General features: G+C 40.5%; 1 protein-coding gene across 1 annotated transcript in view; it reads left to right on the top strand.

The window, feature by feature from the left end:
• Nucleotides 1–22,136, top strand: part of pik3cb (phosphatidylinositol-4,5-bisphosphate 3-kinase, catalytic subunit beta) — a 55,439-nt gene that overhangs the window by 22,508 nt on the left and 10,795 nt on the right. Inside the window, exons 3-13 of the mRNA XM_044353649.1 lie at nucleotides 5,903–6,098; nucleotides 8,616–8,844; nucleotides 10,713–10,942; nucleotides 14,702–14,881; nucleotides 16,824–16,991; nucleotides 19,269–19,358; nucleotides 19,754–20,008; nucleotides 20,106–20,202; nucleotides 20,317–20,447; nucleotides 20,862–20,912; nucleotides 21,832–22,020. Coding sequence (XP_044209584.1) covers nucleotides 5,940–6,098; nucleotides 8,616–8,844; nucleotides 10,713–10,942; nucleotides 14,702–14,881; nucleotides 16,824–16,991; nucleotides 19,269–19,358; nucleotides 19,754–20,008; nucleotides 20,106–20,202; nucleotides 20,317–20,447; nucleotides 20,862–20,912; nucleotides 21,832–22,020 — 1,779 coding nt within the window. The 5' untranslated portion in view covers nucleotides 5,903–5,939. The remainder of the gene's footprint in view (nucleotides 1–5,902; nucleotides 6,099–8,615; nucleotides 8,845–10,712; nucleotides 10,943–14,701; nucleotides 14,882–16,823; nucleotides 16,992–19,268; nucleotides 19,359–19,753; nucleotides 20,009–20,105; nucleotides 20,203–20,316; nucleotides 20,448–20,861; nucleotides 20,913–21,831; nucleotides 22,021–22,136) is intronic.

Raw genomic sequence — 22,136 nt, 5'->3', positions numbered from 1 at the left:
AAACACACATTCATACATGCACAAACAAACATGTCTAGTCACTGACCCAGCCACAGATGACACTTGAGTGTGTGTTTACCGTCTACAGCCACCACCTACGTCCACTCCTAAATACAGTAAGTGCTAGTGTTACTTGACTGGTGACTCACACACACACACACACACACACACACACAGTACAAAGATACACACCCCAGCTGACCGCTTATCCACACACCAGCTAGACAAACACATACTGTTGAGCTTAACAGCTTTTCTGTTAACCTACACACACACACACACACACACATGCTGGCCAACACACACCAGTATTCAGTTAGATTTAAACACAATTGTGGAGCTACAAACACCCTGAATTAAAAGAGCTACATATGAACATCTGGTCATTAATCTGACTGATAAAACTTCTCAGCAAGTAGTCTATGTGCTGTGTTTTTATTAATCATCCAAATCCATGGTTTGGTTCAGTTCAGTTCTTGATTTTTGAGCCATGGTTCGGTTCATACCCTTTTTTTTTTTTTTTTTTTTTTTTTTTTTTTTTTTTCGGTGGGGGAGGGGGGGTAATGTTACAGCATTACCTATATTACAGTAATCCACACCAGAGACTTCTGCTGGCTAACTTCTGGTTATCCCTCCGCTAACTTGAATGGGGATAAAATAATTTAATCGTGCAGCTTTTTAGACTTTCCAAATGTTATCAGGCCAATGAATCAAATTCTGATAGTGAAATGAGTCATTTCGTGGAGGTTATGTAAGATTTGTTACATTAGTAACGTAATCAGAGCGCAACAGGCTGCAGATGCAGCAGTGGCATCGGGTTGGTTGGTGGGGGAGGGGCTGCGACATGGAAGATGAAACAGCATCTTGAGACGTGGATGTTTGTGTTGCGGTTTCGGTCTCGGTTTCAGAACATTTATACCCCTAGTGTGGGTACAGTACCGTTGCTGCTAGCTTTGTTGTGTTATATTTGTGGTTAGTGGCTGAAAGTGAAACATATATTGTGGTGACACTAGCAGTTGTTGGTTTGATTGTTCCATTATAATATCATAGATTAATAAAATTAGGGCTGCAACTAATAATTGTTTTCATTATTGATTAATCTGTTGCCTTTTTATGCCTCCGCACTAGCGCCAGCTGTGGCCGGAGGCGTCATGTTTTCGGGTTGTCTGTCCGTACTAACATCCGTCTGTCCCGTTCTCGTGAAAACAGAATCTCAGGAACGCCGGAGGGGAATTTCATTACATCTGACACAAACATCCACTTGGACTCAAGGATGAACTGATTAGATTTTGGTGGTAACACGTTTTTGACCATAACTCAAGAATTCCAACGCTAATTATGACAAATTTTCACACAAATGTCTAATTGGATAAAATGATGAAGTGATGACATTTTATATCCAAAAGGTCAAAGGTCAGCTTCACTGTGACATCATAATGTTCTGCAAAAACACTTTTCTGGCCGTTATTCAACACCATTACTCAGCAACAGAAGGGGAGATTGTGACCATAATTCACATCTGGTCAGATACTGAATTGGTGACACTAATCTCAGTCTCCACCTTGAAACTGTGTTGATTGTTTAGATCTTCTGTGCTGCCAGGTTGAAGATGTGTGTGAAGTATCCACGTTTTAGTATTTGTAGCTTCTTTGCAGCAACATCTATATCTGAAGCATCGTCTACTGTCATGGCTACAACTTTGTGTTCTATCAGAATCAGCCAAGCATGTGAACACATACAAGGAAAATACACTTAATACCTTTTATTAAATTCCTTCACTACAAATATTATGAGTCTGGACAGACATGGATGTAAAATGCGAGATTTCTAGTTAATTAATCAGTCAGTCATGTCTAATGTCAGTAAACTCAAAAATTTTCATCACAATTTCCCAGAATACCATCTTTGAATAGCTTTTTTTTTGGTTTAAACAACAATCCAAAACTAAAAGATATTTAATGATATAAAACAGAGAAAACTGTCAAAGTTTAAAACAAAGTAAGTTAAAACTTTGACAGTTTTTTTTCCTGGTAAATGATTTAAATGATTAACAGATTATCAGAATTATTGTTGATTACAACTTCTGTCCATTGATTAATCAATAAATCAACTACTTGTTTTCAAACTTACAAATATAGACAGTTCTTTTTTGGTTCTGAGACACTGTGAAAGTATCCTCTTAACAACATATCTTTGTTTTGATACAGAAAGATGTGCTGGATGAAGCCATAAGAGCTGAAGCCTTCTATTTTTTTCAGTTTTGCATATAGACCTCCTGCCTACACTTACTGTACACACACACACTCACACACACTCTGCTTGCCTACACATGGAAACGCTGACTCAGGCAGTCTAGATATTGCCTGTGTGTATGTCTCCATGGTCATTTGCAGGAGTACAGTGTTTGTAGTGGGGAGGTGAAGAGGTCTTGTGAACTTTATTTTTAGCACAGTGTAGAAGAAAATGTGTCACAGGACCCTTAATCATCAGGCCTGACCTTTTTATATATACACACACACACACACACACACATAGACACACACACATACCATTTATGTTAGCCCCTCTCTTTCAATCAGTCACACACACGCACAGACAGACGCGCGGACACACACTCCATTGTGGAGAGCCTCACAGGCCTCTTACTGTCAGACAGAGAGAGCTTTAGAAAGAGAGTGCTGAGTAACACCAGTGTTTAAATAACCATAAATGCATCTGGGCATGAAAGCTTTCACAACATGTCCCTGTCACTGGTTCAGAGGAACTTCTTCCATTGCGAGCAACAATTTGCTTGGTCTTAATTAAGTGAGGTGTGATTTTTCACGGCTGGCTTGTGTGTTGAAGGATATGCTGTTCTGTGTTCTTCTCTACCACTGACAGCCAATGGCATTTTCATCAAATCAAACCAGTATGTCTCTCAGGTGTGCATCCCTCTGATCTCCCAGCTATCCCTTTGATTTACCGGCACACCCATCCCCAGTGCATCTGCAGATATTTGATCAGAGGACATAAAGATTCAAAGATGTGAACAGATAACAGTTCTCTTCTTCATCCCAGGCAGCTGTATTTTGAGTTTGTGAAAGGAATCAAGCGAGGACACATTTCTGCATAAAGAAACCGTAGACATGAAATCTCAGCTTCTGCATTGTATTACTGTTGTTTTTGTAACTGTTACATAAATATAAAATAAGCCTCAGTTTGCACAAAAAACAAGCAAAGCACATATAAATGGGATCATATTTCTGCTCCTTTAAACACAGACGGTCATCCAAGTGTGCCTGGGGAGGCATGGAGTGGAGGCAGCGTAGTGATGCATCGTTTACTTCTGCTAATGTTGGACGGATCCCTTCAGGCTCTGCTGTTTGTTGTCACATGAAACTCTCTCTTTCTCCCTGATCTTGCAAACCCACTTGTTCTCCTCTGACTGAGCCTGCTGCTGAAACCTGACCTAGCAGCAGACCTCTGGCTGTCTGCCACCACATCCTCAATAACCCTGCTCACCTGTGAATATACAGCGTGTGTGTGCGTGTGTTTGACAGAGACAGAGAGCGAAGCAGAGGGAGAGAGAGAGAGGCGGAGTGCCGGCATCACAGCAGGATGAGACACTTTTCAAGCTGTCTGGTGTGAAAACGTCATTCCTGAAGCCCATAATTAATGAGACAAACGTTTATATGCATAGACGTGCGTTCACACGTACTTGTGCACATCTTGTTCATCCATCCTTCATCAGCCGATGTTGTCAGTGCGTCACACAGACATGCCAGGTGTCTTGTTACTTTTCATGTGTGTAACTTTGCACCTTTGTGACGTTACAGGCTCGCCATTGTCTGCCCTCTAACTGCTCATTTGAGTAGCTTCTTGTGTTGTTGTGTGTATTCTCCTGTTGCTGCCTGGAAGTGTGTGTGTGTCTGTGTCAGTGAGTAAAACATTGTGCTGTGTATGTAGGGGGGACTTCATACATAAACACTCCTGTATAGTGTAGTGTTTGTGTGGTTGTGTTTAACTGATTTTGTCTTCACCGACCCTTATCACATGCGGCAGTAATAGAAAACTCCCTTTAAGTGATGTTCAGGCAGTAAACTACAGTTGTAATGGCACACAGAAAAACACACACAAGATTGTTTCCATTTGCATGGCTGATAATGTTAAGTGTCTGAGATCGTGGCTCCAAATGCACCACAGTTATTGCACCATGCTGAGGCACGTGGCATAACAGCAGCTCATCTGCTGGTAGCTCAAGCACTTAACTTAGAGGGGGAAGACCATTAGAGGCAATCAGGGCTGTCATTTTTAATGGGTGGAACGAGACAAAATGGAGATGGACCTGTGGCCTAGTGGAAGAGTTAATGTACTAGGCCACTTGATGACTAGGTAATGAGAAAAAGGCAGGTGGAAGTGATGTGACGATACAGCTGTGGTTGAGGCAGGAGCCCAAATGGAAACCAGGCTGTGGGCTGTTTTACACCAGCTGTCCTGCCACTTACTACAGCTCAATGGAACTCGCTTCAGCGTGCCTGTGTGTATGTGCACACGTGTGAATTTGCTTTTTGTCCTTGAATTGCATGTTTACACTGTCACATTGTACACACTGGATTTTGAGATTTAAGGCTGCTACATTTGTGAGTGGCTGATAGAAGTTGCCTTACTCCTCTGGTGTTTTGGAACACACAGAGAGGAACTGTGGCAGTGTAAACCCCTCCTGCCTTCCTTGATAATTACCTTGGCACCAGCCTCTGTGTGTGTGTGTGTGTGTGTGTGTGTGTGTGTGTGTGTGTGTGTGTGTGTGTGTGTGTGTGTGTGTGTGTGTGTGTGTGTGTGTGTGTGAAGACGATGTACTTATTTATTAGTGTGTACTTTTATGCATGCATTGTCCGTTTATAAGTGTAAGTGTTTTCTTTGTGTGTGTGTGTGTGTGTGTGTTCTCTGCCGGGGGGACCAGATTGTCAGATGAGGGGAGGGAAGGCTGACCTTTTGTTCTGTTTGCTTAGTGGGCATTCCTCTGAGCATTGGCCCTCACCCAAGTTAAAGCCAACCAGCCTCCCACTGGACTCAGCACAGTGCTGCCCCCATAGGGACACAGTTGCACCATCAACTAGTTGTTAAAAGAATAACAGAAAAAAGGCCTGCATGTGGGGAAAACAACAACAGCACGATGGATGTTTTGATATAGCTTTACAATGAATATTTAAATTGTGCATTTTATATTCCAGGATTGTTTGAACAACCACAGAAGCTGAAACATCATTTTTAGGATGACACCAGTCTTTGAGCTTTGTCAAATCTTCAATTTAAAATCTTTATTTCTGAAAAAGCTTGTGTTTAATATGTTCTACTCTGTGACAGCACACATCACAACTATCTTTGTAAATCTCTCCTCTTCAGTGTGAATTGATGTTATCTGTGTTTGACTTGTCCGGTCTCTTAAACTCATAAGTTTAAGAGACCGGACATGTGCATGCAGTTATTGTGATTGTTTAAACCAGGCTTGAATTAGCCTAATGATGTTTGCTCCGAGCTGGTTTTGAGGAATGGCCTCATGGCATTTCTGGAATACTGCACTGAGGTGGTCATTTGTGAGTCATGAGAACATTGGATTGCTAACATGTTTACATGTAGCATGTTTGCCTTTAGGGTGAGCTCACTGTGAGTAAAGACGATGGATGAGTCATGGTATTATTGACTTTCTATTAGCTCTGAAGTTGTTGTTTTTGTCATCTCTGTAACCTCAGTTATCATTTTCTCCTATGTAATTAAGTTTTTAAAGGCTGATTTAACTTACCCCAAAACTACACCCTTCAATCATTAGAATGACCTATTGAGAACAAATATATCTTTCCTTAATCTTTTCCTTAGTCTTTTACAATACACAATTTTTTGTTGTTTCTCTCCTCTGACTCTCCAGGTCCTTATGGTTGAGGTGGTGTGTGGTGTCCCTTGCCATGCCTCCTGCCATGACAGACCTCCTGGACATATGGGCGGCCCACTCGCCCCTGGCCGGCCACGCTCCAGACCAGATCACTGTGGACTTTCTGCTGCCCACCGGTATCTACATCCAGATGGACGTTCCACGCGAGGCCACCATTCAACACATCAAACTGGTGAGTGGCACTGAATGGGTGACAGCACAGGTTTGGCATCTAAGCATCTGTTTTATGGAAAGTCATATGTTAGCAACGTCTGGCAAAATGAGATGTTTTCAGCTACGTTGTCACAACACAACTGACAATTAATAGGTTCTGAAAAAACTTAGAGATTAGATGAATGTATTTGCTTGTTGTGTATCCTTTAGTTACTTGATTACATTTACACACCTCTAGGTCTATTGTCCTACAGTCTACTACCTCACACATATACTTACAAGTAAACAGACGCAGTCACACAACTGTTCAATTAGACATTATCTAATGCCTGTTTTGATAGGTGGCTACTGTGGCTGGATGAGTGTTTTTTGTTTGCAGATACTTTTTGCTCTCAGGATGCAAATAGCTCATGACATCATGCATGACTGCAGCTAATCCTGTGAAGTAGAGGTCACAAGTCACAGACTTGATGGGCCTTTTTAGAAATTGTTGTACTTAACAATTACTTGTTTACAAAGTGTCACAAACTACATGTTAATGTGAAGATGTTTGAAATAAGAATTTTACTATTGATGTGTGTGGGTAATAGAGGCCCCTGTGATGTTATTTAGGTATCAATTTACACCAAGTGACCAGAAAAATGGAAACACCTGTACGATGCAAGGCAATGAAATACAATATCCCAGCAATGAAATACAATATCCCTGCAATAACTACTACCTTACTGGAGGTTTACTTTAAGGCTGAACTTTGTGGTGGTGTTGTATCAGACTGCATTATATTGAAAGTAGCTTTGTAATATTTTGTCCATCTCATTTACATATACAGAAAAACAAACTTACAATATAATGCGATCCAATACATTACAATCTACAGTCTCAAAATTAGTTCTGAGTGGACCCCAAACCTCTGATAGAGTGTCAACAATAATTAAGGTTTCACAAAGGTATTATTTATTACTGACAGTCGTCTTCAGGGCTGTTGTAATGAACTGCAGTACAATGTACCGCCCAACTATTTTCTGGTTACTCGGTGCACAACCTTCTCACAGATGATGTTAAAGATTCTTTTGATCAACTTGGAAAACACCCACATAGGGGCACGCAACCTCAAACATGTTTTCCCTAGACAATCGCTGTTCAAGAAAGCCTCAAGAGGTTCCTCTGAATAGCAAGTAAACAAGTCAGTCTATCTGTAAGTAAGGTCTGTCTGCCGCTTGCTTGGAATCACTTCTGGCTTTATCAGCCCTGTAACGTGACCAAAGATACACACTGACATTCATAGATACTCAATTTTCGCCATGTTCAGGCCTTTAAGTTCATTGGAATAAATGTATATGTGGGTGTGCATGCATAAAAGATGTCTGTTGGCATGTACATGTGAGAGATCTTTATTCCCTGAGGGAAACATGTACAGAACCAATAAAAGCTTTGACAAATTATATATCACTGAAGCAAGAAAATACAGGGAGAAGATGGGGAGAGTGAGATTTTTTTAGAAAATGAAAGAAAGGACAAAGGTGAGGTTGTCAAGTAGGGTATTAGTTTAACCAAAGGTTAGAAGATTCTTTTAACCTTTGCAGGCCTTCCAAACAGCTATGTACCAGACTCTTTATCAGTGATCAAACAGCCAAGATTAGCAGCATTATGAAAGAGAGTGTTTCATTCATTCTAATAAATACTCTAAGGTTTCCCAGAAAGCAGAACATTTTTAAATGTTTTATGGAACTGAGTTATCATTTGAAAATCTACATTTTCCAAACTGTTGACTTGTTAACATGTGGAAAATTAAAATAACTATGGCAATAATTTTCTAAATTATGTTAATAGGTAATTAAATTTAAATAATCAATCAAATAATAACGCCATCTAAGCATCCTGCATGCTTTTTTGGAGGAGATGGGATCAACATAACAAAAAAATCACGAGTGTTCCTAGAGAAACATGTATTTGTTGGGAGGGCAAATGTGTCCTGATCCAGTACGCTGCAGCATAGCTCCATAACCTCAGATGAGCACACATACCTTGACATCCAACCCTGTGATCAGGCAGTGGGGGCACAGGGACATGAATCATGCCAGGATCGGCTGGTGGATATATTATTCATTTCCTGATTGGCTCACTCAGACGCTGTGTCATGTTGCCATGAGTCATATTTGTTCCTGATCATGAAACATACACTTAAGTCAATATATACCATCATATTATATGTTATTCTTCTTAGTTTTAAGATACTGTTTAAATATCAAAGAACAAAAGCCCTATTTAGGCTCCATATGAAGCCATATAGTGTTGATGCAAGGGTTAGAAGACTGTCAAGCCTTGCTTTGTCAAACCCTGTCAAACACCATTAGATAACCTCATATATGCATGTCCATAAAGCTTTATTACAGTTGCATTTACTCAAAGTTGGAATTATTTAATTCAGTCTACTGGAGACAATAAAAACACTCCCCGTGGTTTTGCAGTGCAAAAGCATTTCAGTGAAACCTCAAACAAGTGCACGCACATAGTAAATTCTTCTTCTCCCCTCCAGCTCTTATGGAAGCAGGCTCAGACGTTCCCATTGTTTCCCGCCCTGGGCGAGATGGAGAGCCACATGTTCGAGTGTGTCAACCAGGCAGCCGTGCACGAAGAACTGGAGGACGAAACTCGCAGACTGTGCGACGTTCGCCCTTTCCTGCCGGTCCTCAAACTGGTGACGCGCAACTGTGGCCGAGCAGAGCGCCTGCTGGACTCCAAAATCGGCGTGCTCATTGGCAAGGGTGAGGCAGCATCACTCTCAAAAATTGTTGCTCATGTTTACAGTTGTAGCGATTTAAATGCTGTGACACGTGTAAAAAAAAAATGAAAGAGGTAGAATATCATGCAAGCTCTCAAACACATTACTCCCTCTCTGACTGATTGGTTTACTGTCCTTGTTTGGCATTCCCAATAAAAAAAAAAAAAAAGCACTTGAGAGTTGGTAAATGGGACAGTAAATCATTCCCCGGGCACAACAAGCCTTAACCACCTCCTCCAGTACACTAAGTAGCTTCCCTACTCAGCACATTCATCCGAGCCATCAGAGCTGAGGCCCATCTGCAGCTGGCTCCTATCAGTGGCCAAGCTGTCTGATAGAGAAGCGTGAGGATTGACTGGACGTCTTCCTGATATGTCTTCCATCAGCTGTCACTTTGTGTTATCTCTGGTGAAGATTAGGCCTTTAGGAGGATCACAGGTGATCAATCACTACTACAGAAAGGCCCAGTCCAGTGAAGTAATTAAACATTTGTTGAAAGTCAGATTCACTGACAGAATGTCAATCAATGGCTCGGAAGAATAGATTTAATATATGATACATTTAATGCACGAAAACTCACTCACTTACTTAACTTATTATAAATGATGTTTTATTGTAACACATTTTCCAATTTGACACAAAAGATCATAATGCATTGACTTTGATCACAGCAGATATGTAGTTGAATCAATACATATACATGGGGACACACACGCATTATACGCACACTTAATTCATATTGTATTACAGTTACATACAATTACGCAAAAACACAATTAAAAAGAACAACCTACTTCCTCTTGCTTTCTAAAAAGTCACACACACAACCATCTCTCTTCTCATTGAGATAGTCAGGATTATGGAAGTCCTTTAACCACAGCAAGCCTCTGCAGAGGGAGAAAGGGAACGAGGGAGAGAAGGGGCTCTGAGTCTAATTGAAGGAGACTCAGACGATATTGATATCCTCCCCTCCTGGCTCCACTTTGGTCTGACATGATCTTTTAAAGGCTTTTGTCAGAGTAAAGTAGCGTTTCAAAAGGAACCCCACAGGCACGTCTGGCTAGCCCCACGCAAACACACACACCTACCTCGTGCCGTGCACAGTAATAAACAATTACACACTCACAGGGCGGACCATGTTTTTTTACCCTCCAGAAATACAGTCACACAGACCAGCTCACACAATGCAGCTAATGTGGTCCAGAGCCCTTCTTTGAAAGCTGAGGGTCATATGAATGTTAAATGGCTTTAAATGTCAACATGTTGTTTTCATTACCAAGAGAGTATTGTGCAGCACCCCTTTGAAAAATAGAGACAAAAGCTCAACGGGGAGCAAAAAGATAAAATATAATCAGCCAAACAGCAGTTCATACGTCTGGCATTTAGTACCAGTGTAAATATGAGGAGGTTGTGGTTTAATCCCATGAGAGAGTGCTGTTTGTAATCCTTTTTACACATTCATTACCACCAGGTGCAACTGTCTGACATCAAGTGTCCCACAGGTGTTTGTGCATTTTACATGAACCTTTAATCCTGTGCTTTAAAGCATGTTATCCTGTGTATACAGGATCCTTTTCTCACCTGAGAGCTCGTTCAGCTTCATGAGATCACAAATAACCCGCTGAATAAGTAGAAGTTTGGACACACTTTCCCTTGACTGAGAAAGTGTGTCCAAACTTTTGATTGGTACTGTAAATCACAACTTTTGTTATGTCTTTTCTCAAGGCACATTATCAGACAAATTACCTGTTAGAAGTAGTTTCAGTAATCTAATCTGTCCATTTAATTTAAATTGTGATGTACTTCAAGTAATGCAGCAACTATTTTTTTTGTTCTCAAACCTTCCATTAGGCCTCCATGAACTCGATGGCATAAATGACCAGGAGGTGAAGGACTTTCGCAGTAAGATGTTTCGTATCAGTGAAGAGAGGATGCAACGTGTCCAGATGATGACATGGGCGGAGTGGCTGCAGGCCTGCTTCTCTCCGCAGCTAGAGCCGGCAGCTAGGACAGCCATCACCGATGGACTCAATGATCGGCCTGCAGACCTGAAAGTCATTATCCACTTTGACCAGTCTCAGGTGAGAGTCTGTCACCCAATGCTATAGTGGCTTAGTAAGTGGAGATCAAGACCAAGTATGTTTTTGGTTTATTTAGGAGTTAGATTAAAACTATAAATAAAGACTGTTTGACTTTTTTATGATGCAATGAGCGAACTGTGAACTGTTATCACCTCTCCACACCTGGCAAGAAGTACGAGCACAACACCAAACTCATGATCATAAGCAACATTTCAACCCAGTGTATTATGTATACAACGTTTTTATTATGCCTCCACGCCGGCGACAGCCGTGGCCAGAGGCATAATGTTTCCGGGTTGTTGGTCTGTCCATATGCACGTCCATATGTCCCATTCTCATGAACACGATATCTCAGGAACGTCTTGAGGGAATTTATTCAGATTTGACACAAACGTCCACTTGCACTCAAGGATGAGCTGATTACATTTTGGTGGTCAAAGGTCACTACGACCTCACAAAACACATTTTTGGCCATAACTCAAGAATTCCAACGCTAATTATGATAAATTTGCACACAAATGTCTAATAGGATAAAATTATGATGTGATGACATTTTATATCCAACTTCACTGTGACATCATAATGTTCTGCAAAAACACTTTTCTGGCCGTTATTCAACACCATAACTCAGGAACAGAAAGGCAGATTGTGACTATATTTCACATTTGGTCGGATACTGAATGGGTGACACTAATCTTGGTTCCCACCTTGAAACTGTTGATTGTTTAGATCTTCTGTGCTGCCAAGTTGAAGATGTGTGTGAAGTATCCACGTTTTAGTATTTGTAGCTTCTTTGCAGCAACATCCATATCTGAAGCATCGTCTACTGTCGTGGCTACAACTTTGTGTTCTATCAGAATCATAGAAGGAAAATACACTTAATACCTTTTTATTAAATTCCTTCAAAGTCTTCACTACAAATATTATATGAGCCTGGACAGACATGGATGTAAACTGGTTGGCGGAGGCATACAACCACGGGACGGTATTTCTGGTCACATTCTGTACCACAAACAAGTAAGCCTTAACCAGACAACTATGTTTAAATTACTTACGTTGTCAGTTCAAATTATTTTAACAAAGTCCATCCTGAGTTTTCTTTATTTCTTTTTTGAGCATTTTATTTTTATTAGATTGCCCATAGTAAAGAGATGACAGATGAAGAGGATAGTGAGAAAGGGAATGACACGCAATTAAGGTCCCTGACCGGATACACCGGGGACATCGTGGTTCATGGTCGGATACTTAACTGCTGGGCATCCCCTATCCTCATGTCTGATGATGAATAGATAGATGGGCCATTGAGCCTGGTTTATGTTCTTTTTGTTTGCATTCAGTGTATTCTGACAGTTGCAGCTGACTCCACCAACTTTGTCAAACATCCTATGTCATTTCATTTAATGTCAGCCTTGAAACTAGTGATAATGAGCTAGCAACAATATTGTTGCAGTCTTCTGTGAAAACAGTCTTACCAGTTGCCAGACTCTCTGTGTTGAAAATCATCCTTATTTTATCTCATAAAGAACCCACCCTTGTAGACATTAAATGTGATTAACTTTGTGTATGAGGACCATGTAGTTTATTAGCAAGCCTCACAAGCCTCTGAAAGATACAAGTCCACTGCCTATCACAAACACCCAGGACAGTGTTTCCCCTAGGTTGACAGAGGCTCCCAAACACTGTTGATTTATGAATGAATGGATATTTGGCGTTATTATTGGCATTGAAAAAAATTTTTTTTTGGCCTGGCGGGGGTTCTCGTTGGCCTGGCGGCCTGCCAGGCCTGTACAATTATAGGGGAAACACTGCAGGACAATTGTTGTGCCTTGTAACTCACTGAAGGAAGATACTGATTGGATGGGATTTAGGAATATTTCTTTTTTTTCAGACCTTGATACTAGATAGCACTCAATATGAATAAATATCAAATGTAATAAATTAATATTGATAACTAATACATTTTACAAAATGATAGGGCTCTGTGGTTATTCCCAAATGCCCAGTTGCACAAACACAATTAAGTTTTAAAAATGCCTTTATCAAACATAAAAAGGACCATGAAAGAAGCATGTAGATTACATTTTGCTGTAAGGGATATAGACTCTTCTCTGTAGACAGCTAGCAGTTACAAGAGAATAATGGCTAACTTATATTCTTACTAAAATCATTACTACTATTTTCTTGCCATCATTTTTCTGTTAGAAACAAAGGAGACCACCACACATTTCAAAATCATAGTTGCTTTACTCAATGAGGGAAAATGATATGCAGGGAAACTGGAAATGCAAACCATAACATGCTCACTGCACAACATCTCTGCATACATAATGAGCTCAGAATAACAGTGTGATTTACGGCACCACTACGGCAGACAAAACCACCTTGTGTGAGTGGCAAAAGCAGCCATGTGACTCCACCAGCGCAGCCACATGCACTGTAGCTCAGCCTCTTTTTCTGCTCACAGTTAGCAGCTCCATAATAGTCACGTGACTGAGCCCACTAGCAAGTCATGTGACAACACTAAGTGGGTCAAAACTATCAGGGAAATTATGCCATCCTCCCGGACACACACACACACATTAGCATGGCAGCTCAAGGGACCCAAACGCTAATTAAAATGAACCTCTTTCCCTCTCCTTCTGTGAACTCGCTGTCTGTCTCCTTCCATCTGTCTTTGTCTCTCTGTATCTTTCTCTTTGCCTCTGTTATAGATGTTATTTAATAATAAAACAGATGGTCATGTCCCTGCAGACCTGTGTATATAAGCTTTGGTCAACATCACAGACGCACACATGCACATACACAGAAACAGGCCATCTGTGCCACTGTGCTCAGGTGGACATAGACAGGAAGTCTTATTTGGGAGGTCAGACACAATAAGCCACATTATAGACAGGAAGTGTGGTGGCGTTTTTATTGTTGTAAAGTGAATATGTCCAAGTTTCAATGGTGAGCCTTCCTTTAAGCGATATCCTTAGGATTATTCACTGGTTAAACTTAGTCTTGTTCACTTGGTCCCTCATTGTATTAGCATTGAAATCTAATTTCAACCTTAAAATAATGTTGAACAAGTTAGGAAAAAAATGTGTGCTCTCAAGATATGTCCTGCATGAGCTGCTGGTTTTGTAGTTCCACCATAATGTAGCCATGGAATATTTTCTGTCGTTAATTATTAATGGATGACATTTTTATTAAACCTCCAGGAAATTATAATTCCATCTCAGGTATCAGGTCAGTACTCAGCTATAAATAGGATGAAACAGTGAGCCTCACTCTTGCACTCAGAACATATTAGACTGGCTGTTGCAATGTGTGGAGGACTCACATGCATTTACACGCACCGTAGTTCACAGTCTGTTGGAGTGTGATTTCATTCTGCCACAAATGCACACATGTCCAAGTGATCACTTGTATATGAACCCAGTGACTGCATGTGTGTTTATTCCTTGCACACATCACTGTGCCTATGTCATATGCCTATATTTAATTAGCTACAGTATGGCTTGTTTCCTCTTGTTTGCACACACAATATGTCTTAAGATCAGTAAACAAATGGAGAACACGTCTCACACGTTCTGATATGACCCAGCAGCAAGGGTCATCAAGAGTCTGTGCATTCTCATGTTTACCCCCCCATCTGCTTTTTAACATCCTTTAGTCCACTTTTGACTTCTCACAAAAGATTGCTTAGCTGCTTATATTTCTTTTAGAATTCTGTATCATCAATCTTTGTCTCCGTCTTCCTTTCTTCTCTGGCAGGACTCGGCCAGTCTGAAGATGCCATCATCCTGCACCCCCACTGAGCTGATGGAGCTGGCCCTTAGGAAGTGGCTGACCACCCATGGGCCTGAGGAGGAGGCGTGGAGGGGACAGTACGTACTGAGGGTCAGCCATTGCCTGGAGTTCCTTTGTGGAGACCAACCTCTCATTCAGTACAAGGTCTGTGACTACACAGTGGGCAAGGTTGCTCTGCATACTGTAAGAAATTCAATGTTACACAAGCAGTTTGAAAAACATCCAGATAATGGACCATTATATTGAAGTTGATTTATACAGGTGATTGCATTTTTATTTGTTTTCAGTGCCTTGACCTTGTAAACACAGTGGGGATTATTGTTTATCAGTGATTTATAGACAATACTATAATCCTTCACTTTGATGTTTTATCTACTGTATCAGTATTGTTGGCATAACCAGATGGAGGAGAGATAGTCCTCTTAAAAGGCTGACATTTTGTCTTCTATCCTTGGATTCAAAATATCTATGCTTATCATATAGTAATAAGTCTTAAAATGTCATACAATGTTATATCAGTTTGACAATAACAGTCTGAGCTATCAAAACTTTTTTTTTTTATTCCAACAACGACGTTGTCATGTCTGGCTGGGAAAAGTTTAGATATAAACTAGAATTAATGGGCTTGAACCTCATAGCTGATGGCTCAACAAAAATGTTTTTGGTAATGGTTTCGGATGGTTGATTGTGTGTTTACAGTATGCATGTTTACGCGTTACTTGTCTCAGCTGTTTTGGAAAAGATTCAAGCATCCCAGATAAGCCTACATGTGAATCAGGCACAAAAAAAGAACTTTCTGTTCATGCCAGAAGCTGGCTCTTTCTCTATTATTCACTTAAATTAGCCATTGCAATTTAGGACAGTGTCTACAGTTGTTCCATTGTATCTCTTGCCATTAGAGTTCTACGTTTGATTTTTTTACATTTTATCACAATATTATCTTGGAGAATAAAATGCATTAGTCAAGATTGTAAGTGTGAAAGTATCAGTCATTTGGCTAGTTTTCAGTTGCAGTACTATGATGGGGTGATGGAGAGAGCTGTTAAAAACAGATTTACAGACAATAGACATATTTATATAGACACATTTAGAAAAGGTCATAAGAATAAGCACACAAACACACCACTTATAAAGAGCAGCAAGATTGCATTGAACCACAAGAAGCATAGAAAGAGCCAAAGCAGTTAAAGCATACATTAGTATGCTGGCAAGTAACTGTCATAAGAAGAGAGATAAGAAAACCAAGTTATATAGACAGGATAGCATTAGCATACAGAATGAAGACATTTAATGGCAACAGTTATTGTGATGAAAGTGATTGTTTTCGAGCTGAGATTCTGATCTAGGAGAGAATGAATGATAAGCAGTAAAGTGATGTATATCATGCTCTCACTGTTTCACCAGTGCTGCTTCTTCTCTGTCCAATGATATTTTGTCCCAGTGCAAGTATAGTGAACCTGTTGCTTTGGATTTTATGTGGAATGAAAGTCATACACGAGGGATGACTTTATTATCAGAGAGGTATTGTGGAATTTAAGATTTCCTCAGTTTAAAGCCCAACAAATTGAGAGTGTTTGTTTGTAGATTCAATAGGCTTAATATTGTTATGAGTTCAACTAGACATGAAGGCAGAGTTTTGTAGCCTCGGTAGGTAAATGTATGCATCTTAAGTTCCGCAAGCTATGTTCTGGTTAGTCACTTGTCTTGCTTTTTTTAAATGAGTGATTTTAAGTCAAGTGCCAAGGTATTTTAAGCTGAATCAGGTCCTGTCTGTGTGCAGCCTTGCATGTTAATTTGATGAAGTATGCTTATAAGCTGTGCATAAATTTCACCTATTTTTTTTTTTTCCTGTCGTCTTTAAAGCACTTTAGCTGGTTCTCTCTGAAAAGCCATTCCACTTTTATTTCTAACAGAGAGGCATTTGCACACTACTGTGTGTTACTGTTACTGAGTGTCCTGATTTTATATCAACCTAGTGCAAGTTTAATTTTAACAGAAGTATGAACAAAACATATTTTTCACAGGACGAAAAAAGGCTTAAAAATGTACACAGTTAAAAAGTGTTCCTGTCCTGTCTTGTGTGCAGTACATCCGCACGTGCATGCAAGCCAAGGAGTCTCCACACCTCACCCTGGTCCACACCAGCACCGTCAAGGCCATGTTTGAAAAGGAAATCTGTGCCATCGGAGCTGTGGTTAGCCGCAAGTCCTCCAACCCACCTTTACCACTACCTCCCAAGAGAAGGGTTCCCACGGTTAGTATGAGAATAAAGTGTGTGGCCTTGGGAATGAATGTGGCTCTCACTTCTTTGCTGTGGTAGTTTAGTCTGTTCAACAGCCACATATGCAGGTCAACTGATTTGAGTCTTCAGTGGCTAAGGTGAAGTCCACTTGTTCAAATTCTTATCACATACTATTATTAATGTTGCCAAATTTATTGTCAGTCACTGTTGTATTTAACATACATGCAAGTGTGCAAATTTGATAACATTTGATTAAAACTGATGTTTAGATGCACATATTAAAATGTTCCTATGTACTCTAGATAACAGTCACTTAATATCCACCAGTGTTTACTGAGCAGTGTTCTTGTTTCACCAAAATAGCAAAAGCTCCATAGTTTGTTTGATTCACCTGCACTGAACAAGGCAGGTGTGCAGGTTTACCAAGTAAACATGTACTTGGCAGCTGCCATCCGTCTTTTATGAGGCAGTGTTCCGAGTGTGTCGCAACAAGCCTGCACAGCTCCGCCAGCATTTGCCACGTTGACGATGACCCTGATGGAGGCGTCAAGCCAAAACGCGTTGGTCTAACAATTAAGTTGTTCTATATACTACAAGCATTGCTGGAGTTTTGACCTCTTTAGCATTTGTCACATTGTCAGAAAACATCGCTAGCTCCTTGCTGATCCTGTCAGGTGCAAAGTGACATCATTCCTTGTTGTGTGCAACCACATTTTAATTGTCAGATTGAAGCAAGTGTTTCGTTAGCGAGTGTCTCCTGTGGTTTTAATTGTCTGATGCCACGCTGACTGTTGATACCTTGTGATGTGCAGCTGAGAGAGGGTCTGTAAATATTACAGGTGTGAATCATCATATGAAATGTAACCACATCACATTTATGACATATTATCATAATAGTGTCAGAACCATTATTTCACAACTTGCTCTTACCGTTCCCACTTTATGATCTAACATTTAAGTGTGCATTTACAGTAAAAACAACCAGCAGTTTCATCTCACTTCCCCATTTTGTTGATCTGTACATTCATACTCAGTGGATAATATGACTCAAGGACACAAAGTGTCCTAATCACTGTATATCATCATATGATAAATGCAGGCATACTGTAAAATGACTGAAACATTTTGTCAAGATATAGTGGGTGAAGTTGACAAGCAAAGATGGAAATGCTAACAACATGAAATAATTTTACAAATCCATCTAATATGAGATGGCACCTTCTAGGGCTAAAAAGCATCTAAATACCCCCCATGACCCTGGATAAATTAATTAATATATATTAATATTAAAGCATAAATCATGGGTACTTATAAGGTGATAAACTGGGTTAGCGCTGCAACTAATTATTCTCTCAATTAATTGATGAGTCTGTGGAATATCAGAAAATAGTGAAAAATGTCCATCAAAATTTCTCAATAGTCCAAAACCCCAAATTGTTCAATTTACTGTCCTACAAGACAAAGAAATGACTTAAATGATTAATCACTTATCAAAATTGTTGCCAGTTATTTTCTGTTGCTTAACCAATCAGTTGACTTATCATTTTGAACTACTGCAACATCCAGCTTTATGGTATCAGTAAAAACCCTTTCTCCTGTTTACAGCTTGTTCAAAATTTATCTGCCAGGATTTTAACTGGAATTTAAAACAAGATGATATTTCACAAAAAACAGAAACGGACAGGGATTCTCATCAGACAGTAATAAGGTTGTTGTCAGTGTCATTGGCCGACAGGAAGTGAGATTTATTTTCAGGAAATGAACCTGTTATTGGATTCTCTGCTCTTGGGCTCTTGTAGGAAATCTTTCTGATAATTGGTCAAAACAAAGCAAGAGAAGAGAGGGACAGGGTGTTTTCTTACAATACAATATATTGAGCTCTTGTTTCTGCCTGTAATAGTAGAGACAGACACAAATATAGCGTCTTATCTGACAAGAGGCGAATTACACACACTCACACGAGCATTTAAACACATCAGCACACACACAGAGGCAGCAAACAGCAGGAAGTATGCTAGTTAGTCATGTTCATAGGCTCTAGGTGTCATGTGATGCTGTTTGTCCTGCTGACTGCTGACCCTTGCAAATCCACTTGGCTTGACATCAGTATGACCTGCCTGACCCCCCACATTGTTTGTGTGTTTGTGTGTGTGTGCATGAGCAAGTGTGTGCCGGTAAAGGGTGCTTGTGAAAAAGCAGTGTGTTGGAGTACATATTTTTACAGCACATTATGCAAATACTGCTCACTTATTGCAAGTCTCTCCCTCTCCTTTCACTTTCCCTCCGCAGCAAGTACAGACATATGTGTGGGACGTGTCTTTCCCATTTAAGATAGTGCTTGTGAAAGGCAGCAAAGTGAACGCGGAGGATACTGCCAAGGTAAACTACTGCTTTGTACACATCCATCAAACTGTCATTCATGTTGTTGTGCACACTCAAAAGCTGCAAACACAGTTGTGCCATGTCTTCAACACGGCTTCGCATTTACAGTAGTAACACACAAACATGTCATCACCAGCTACAGATTGTCAGTCAGATAAGTAATGTTAAGAGTTCATACAAGATTATATCATAAAAAATAATTTTCATTTAAAAATGTTTTGGCTTGAGTGTTAAGCAGCTGTGAAATACTTCCGATTATTTTATTCTCGCAGGTTGTGATCTTCCTTTTTGTTTTCATAAAGCCTTGCCAAAAGCCAGTTGAACTGAAGTTTATTGACAAAGTTTAACTCAAGGACCAAAATGACACTATGCCTGTGCTGCCATCCACCCAGGTCCAGGTGAGAGCAGGCCTCTTCCATGGCACAGAGCTGCTGTGCAAACCTGCGGTGAGCAGCGAGAGCAGCAAGTGCTCAGATCACACATGGAAGGACAGCACGCTTGAATTTGACATCTCTGTCTCTGACCTGCCCCGTATGACCCGCCTCTGCTTCGCCATCTACGCTGTCATGGATAAGGTGAAGAAGCAGAAGTCCACCAAAAACGCCCATCTAAACAAGTACCAGACCATCCGCAAAGCAGGGAAAGTGGTAAGAAACAGGCTCGTTCACAAACCTAGTTACTGTGCATATATACACTATTTTTATAGTATCATTGACTAAAAATGTCTCTCTCTGTGTGAACCAGCACTACCCTATAGCCTGGGTCAACACTATGGTGTTTGACTACAAAGGCCAGCTGAAGACTGGAGATATTATCCTGCACTGCTGGTCTTCCTTTCCTGGTATACGCACCACTCTCATGTTTACCTTATTTCTACTAATACAATTAAGCTAGAGTTACCACCATGCAGTAGATGAATGTCAACCAAGTTTGTATCTGTGTGTGTCTTGCACAGATGAACTTGAAGAGATGCTGAACCCCATAGGAACCATTCAGACCAACCCGTATACCGAGAACGCTACAGCACTGCACATCCATTTCCCAGAGTACTCGTCACAACCCATCATCTTCCCTCCCTTTGACAAGGTCAGACATTAGTCAGACATTGTACTGTTTGCTCTTTTGCTTCCACTCCTAGAGACATACCTTTTGCTAACAGTTGGACATGCCAGTAATCTTGAATATCTCATTTGCTTGAAAAAATAATTTCTGCAGCCATGCACACAAACGTGTGAAAGCTGACTATGATTGTGCCATACTCACTCTACGTCTGAACTTAAAAGTGGATGGGACCTCTATGGCCCTTTTTTTAAAGACTTTACTGCAGTTGAATTTGTCATCGCAGTGGCTTAGTGCTCTTCATAATGGTACCTAGTGATTATGATGAAGTGGTGGCTGTTGGCACGAGAGGATCAGGACGTGCTCAGCCTGCTTAATGTGCTCTGGCAGTGATGTATCAGTTAGTGTTCCCTCATACAGTGCTCACTTACTTTCTTGCAGATACTGGAAAAAGCTGCAGAGATCGCCAGAGCAAGTGACTGTGCATCTATGGTGAGTTGATGAACAGTATGGGATAATTATGTAGATATACCAAAATAGTCACATTCTACAAGTGCAGCGCAGGTGAAAACCAGGTGACACAAATAAACCTGCAGTGTCAGGTGACACAAATTAGCATGCAGTGTTATTTCTCTCTCTTCACAGATACACATACCAAGTATAACCTCTCAAGTAGGCACACACTGCTTGTTGCCTAGGAAACCCATTGTTATCACTTTGGCAGGGTGTAACAGCAAAATATTCCAATCCCCTTCAAAACTAGAGACTCTAATCAGATTACTTGTATGTTTTCCTGTCTCACTGCCCCTCAACTGAAAACCCACTCCTGGGCGTGTTACAGCCGGTTACATAATCTTGTGTTATGTAGAGGGCATGCCTGAACGCAGCCTTTTAATGTGAGGTGCTCATGTGAAACTATGGATTAGCACTGACTACAAGTTACTGTTTATTTTTTACAGTATGTCAATTTGTGCATAAGTTTACAGATCCACACAACTTCACTAATGTTATTCCTCCGTAATGAGTTTGGCCTGGCATCTGTTTTACCTCACCATATCAAGACCAAGTTTACATTTAAATCATTGGCTCTTTAATGCACCTGTGTCCTTTTAAGAATCAAACAGCAGACACTCGGTATAAACAGACAATTCAATAATAGTCCTTGGTTTATGGATTGAGAGGAACATTCAAGACAGTTACTGAAAAAAATTGGGGCATACTTTGATACACTTCTGCCATCTTGTGGCCTCGTACAGTTACTGCTGTTACTCCTCTCATGTCCTGTCACTTCCTTGGCTCCGTTTCCTATTTATCTTCATCTCCTCTTCATCACCTCATCTCTCCTCTACATCCTCTCCTTCTCAAAATCCCTAACCCAACGGATGCTCCTTCCTCCCATCATTTCTCTCAGGGTCGCGGGGGTAAGAAGTTCCATATAGAGCTAAAGGAGATCATGGAGCGGGACCCGCTCTCTCAGCTGTGTGAGAATGAGAAGGATTTGATCTGGACACTACGTTACGACTGTCGTGAAAATTTCCCTCAGTCACTGCCTAAGCTGCTACTCTCCGTCAAATGGAGCAAACATGACGACATGGCCCAGGTTAGCCAATGCCTTATTTGACACTAGAGATGAATAAAAAATAAAAGTGAAATCATATTTCTTGTTACAGTTTGGTTGAGTGCCAAACTATAATGATGTGCTGTGGGTGAAATGTT

The sequence above is a fragment of the Thunnus albacares genome, chromosome 6, assembly GCF_914725855.1.
Source record: "Thunnus albacares chromosome 6, fThuAlb1.1, whole genome shotgun sequence".
NCBI lineage: Eukaryota > Metazoa > Chordata > Actinopteri > Scombriformes > Scombridae > Thunnus > Thunnus albacares.
The sequence above is the reverse complement of the archived record's forward strand: the minus strand, read 5'-3'. Positions and strand labels throughout refer to the sequence as shown.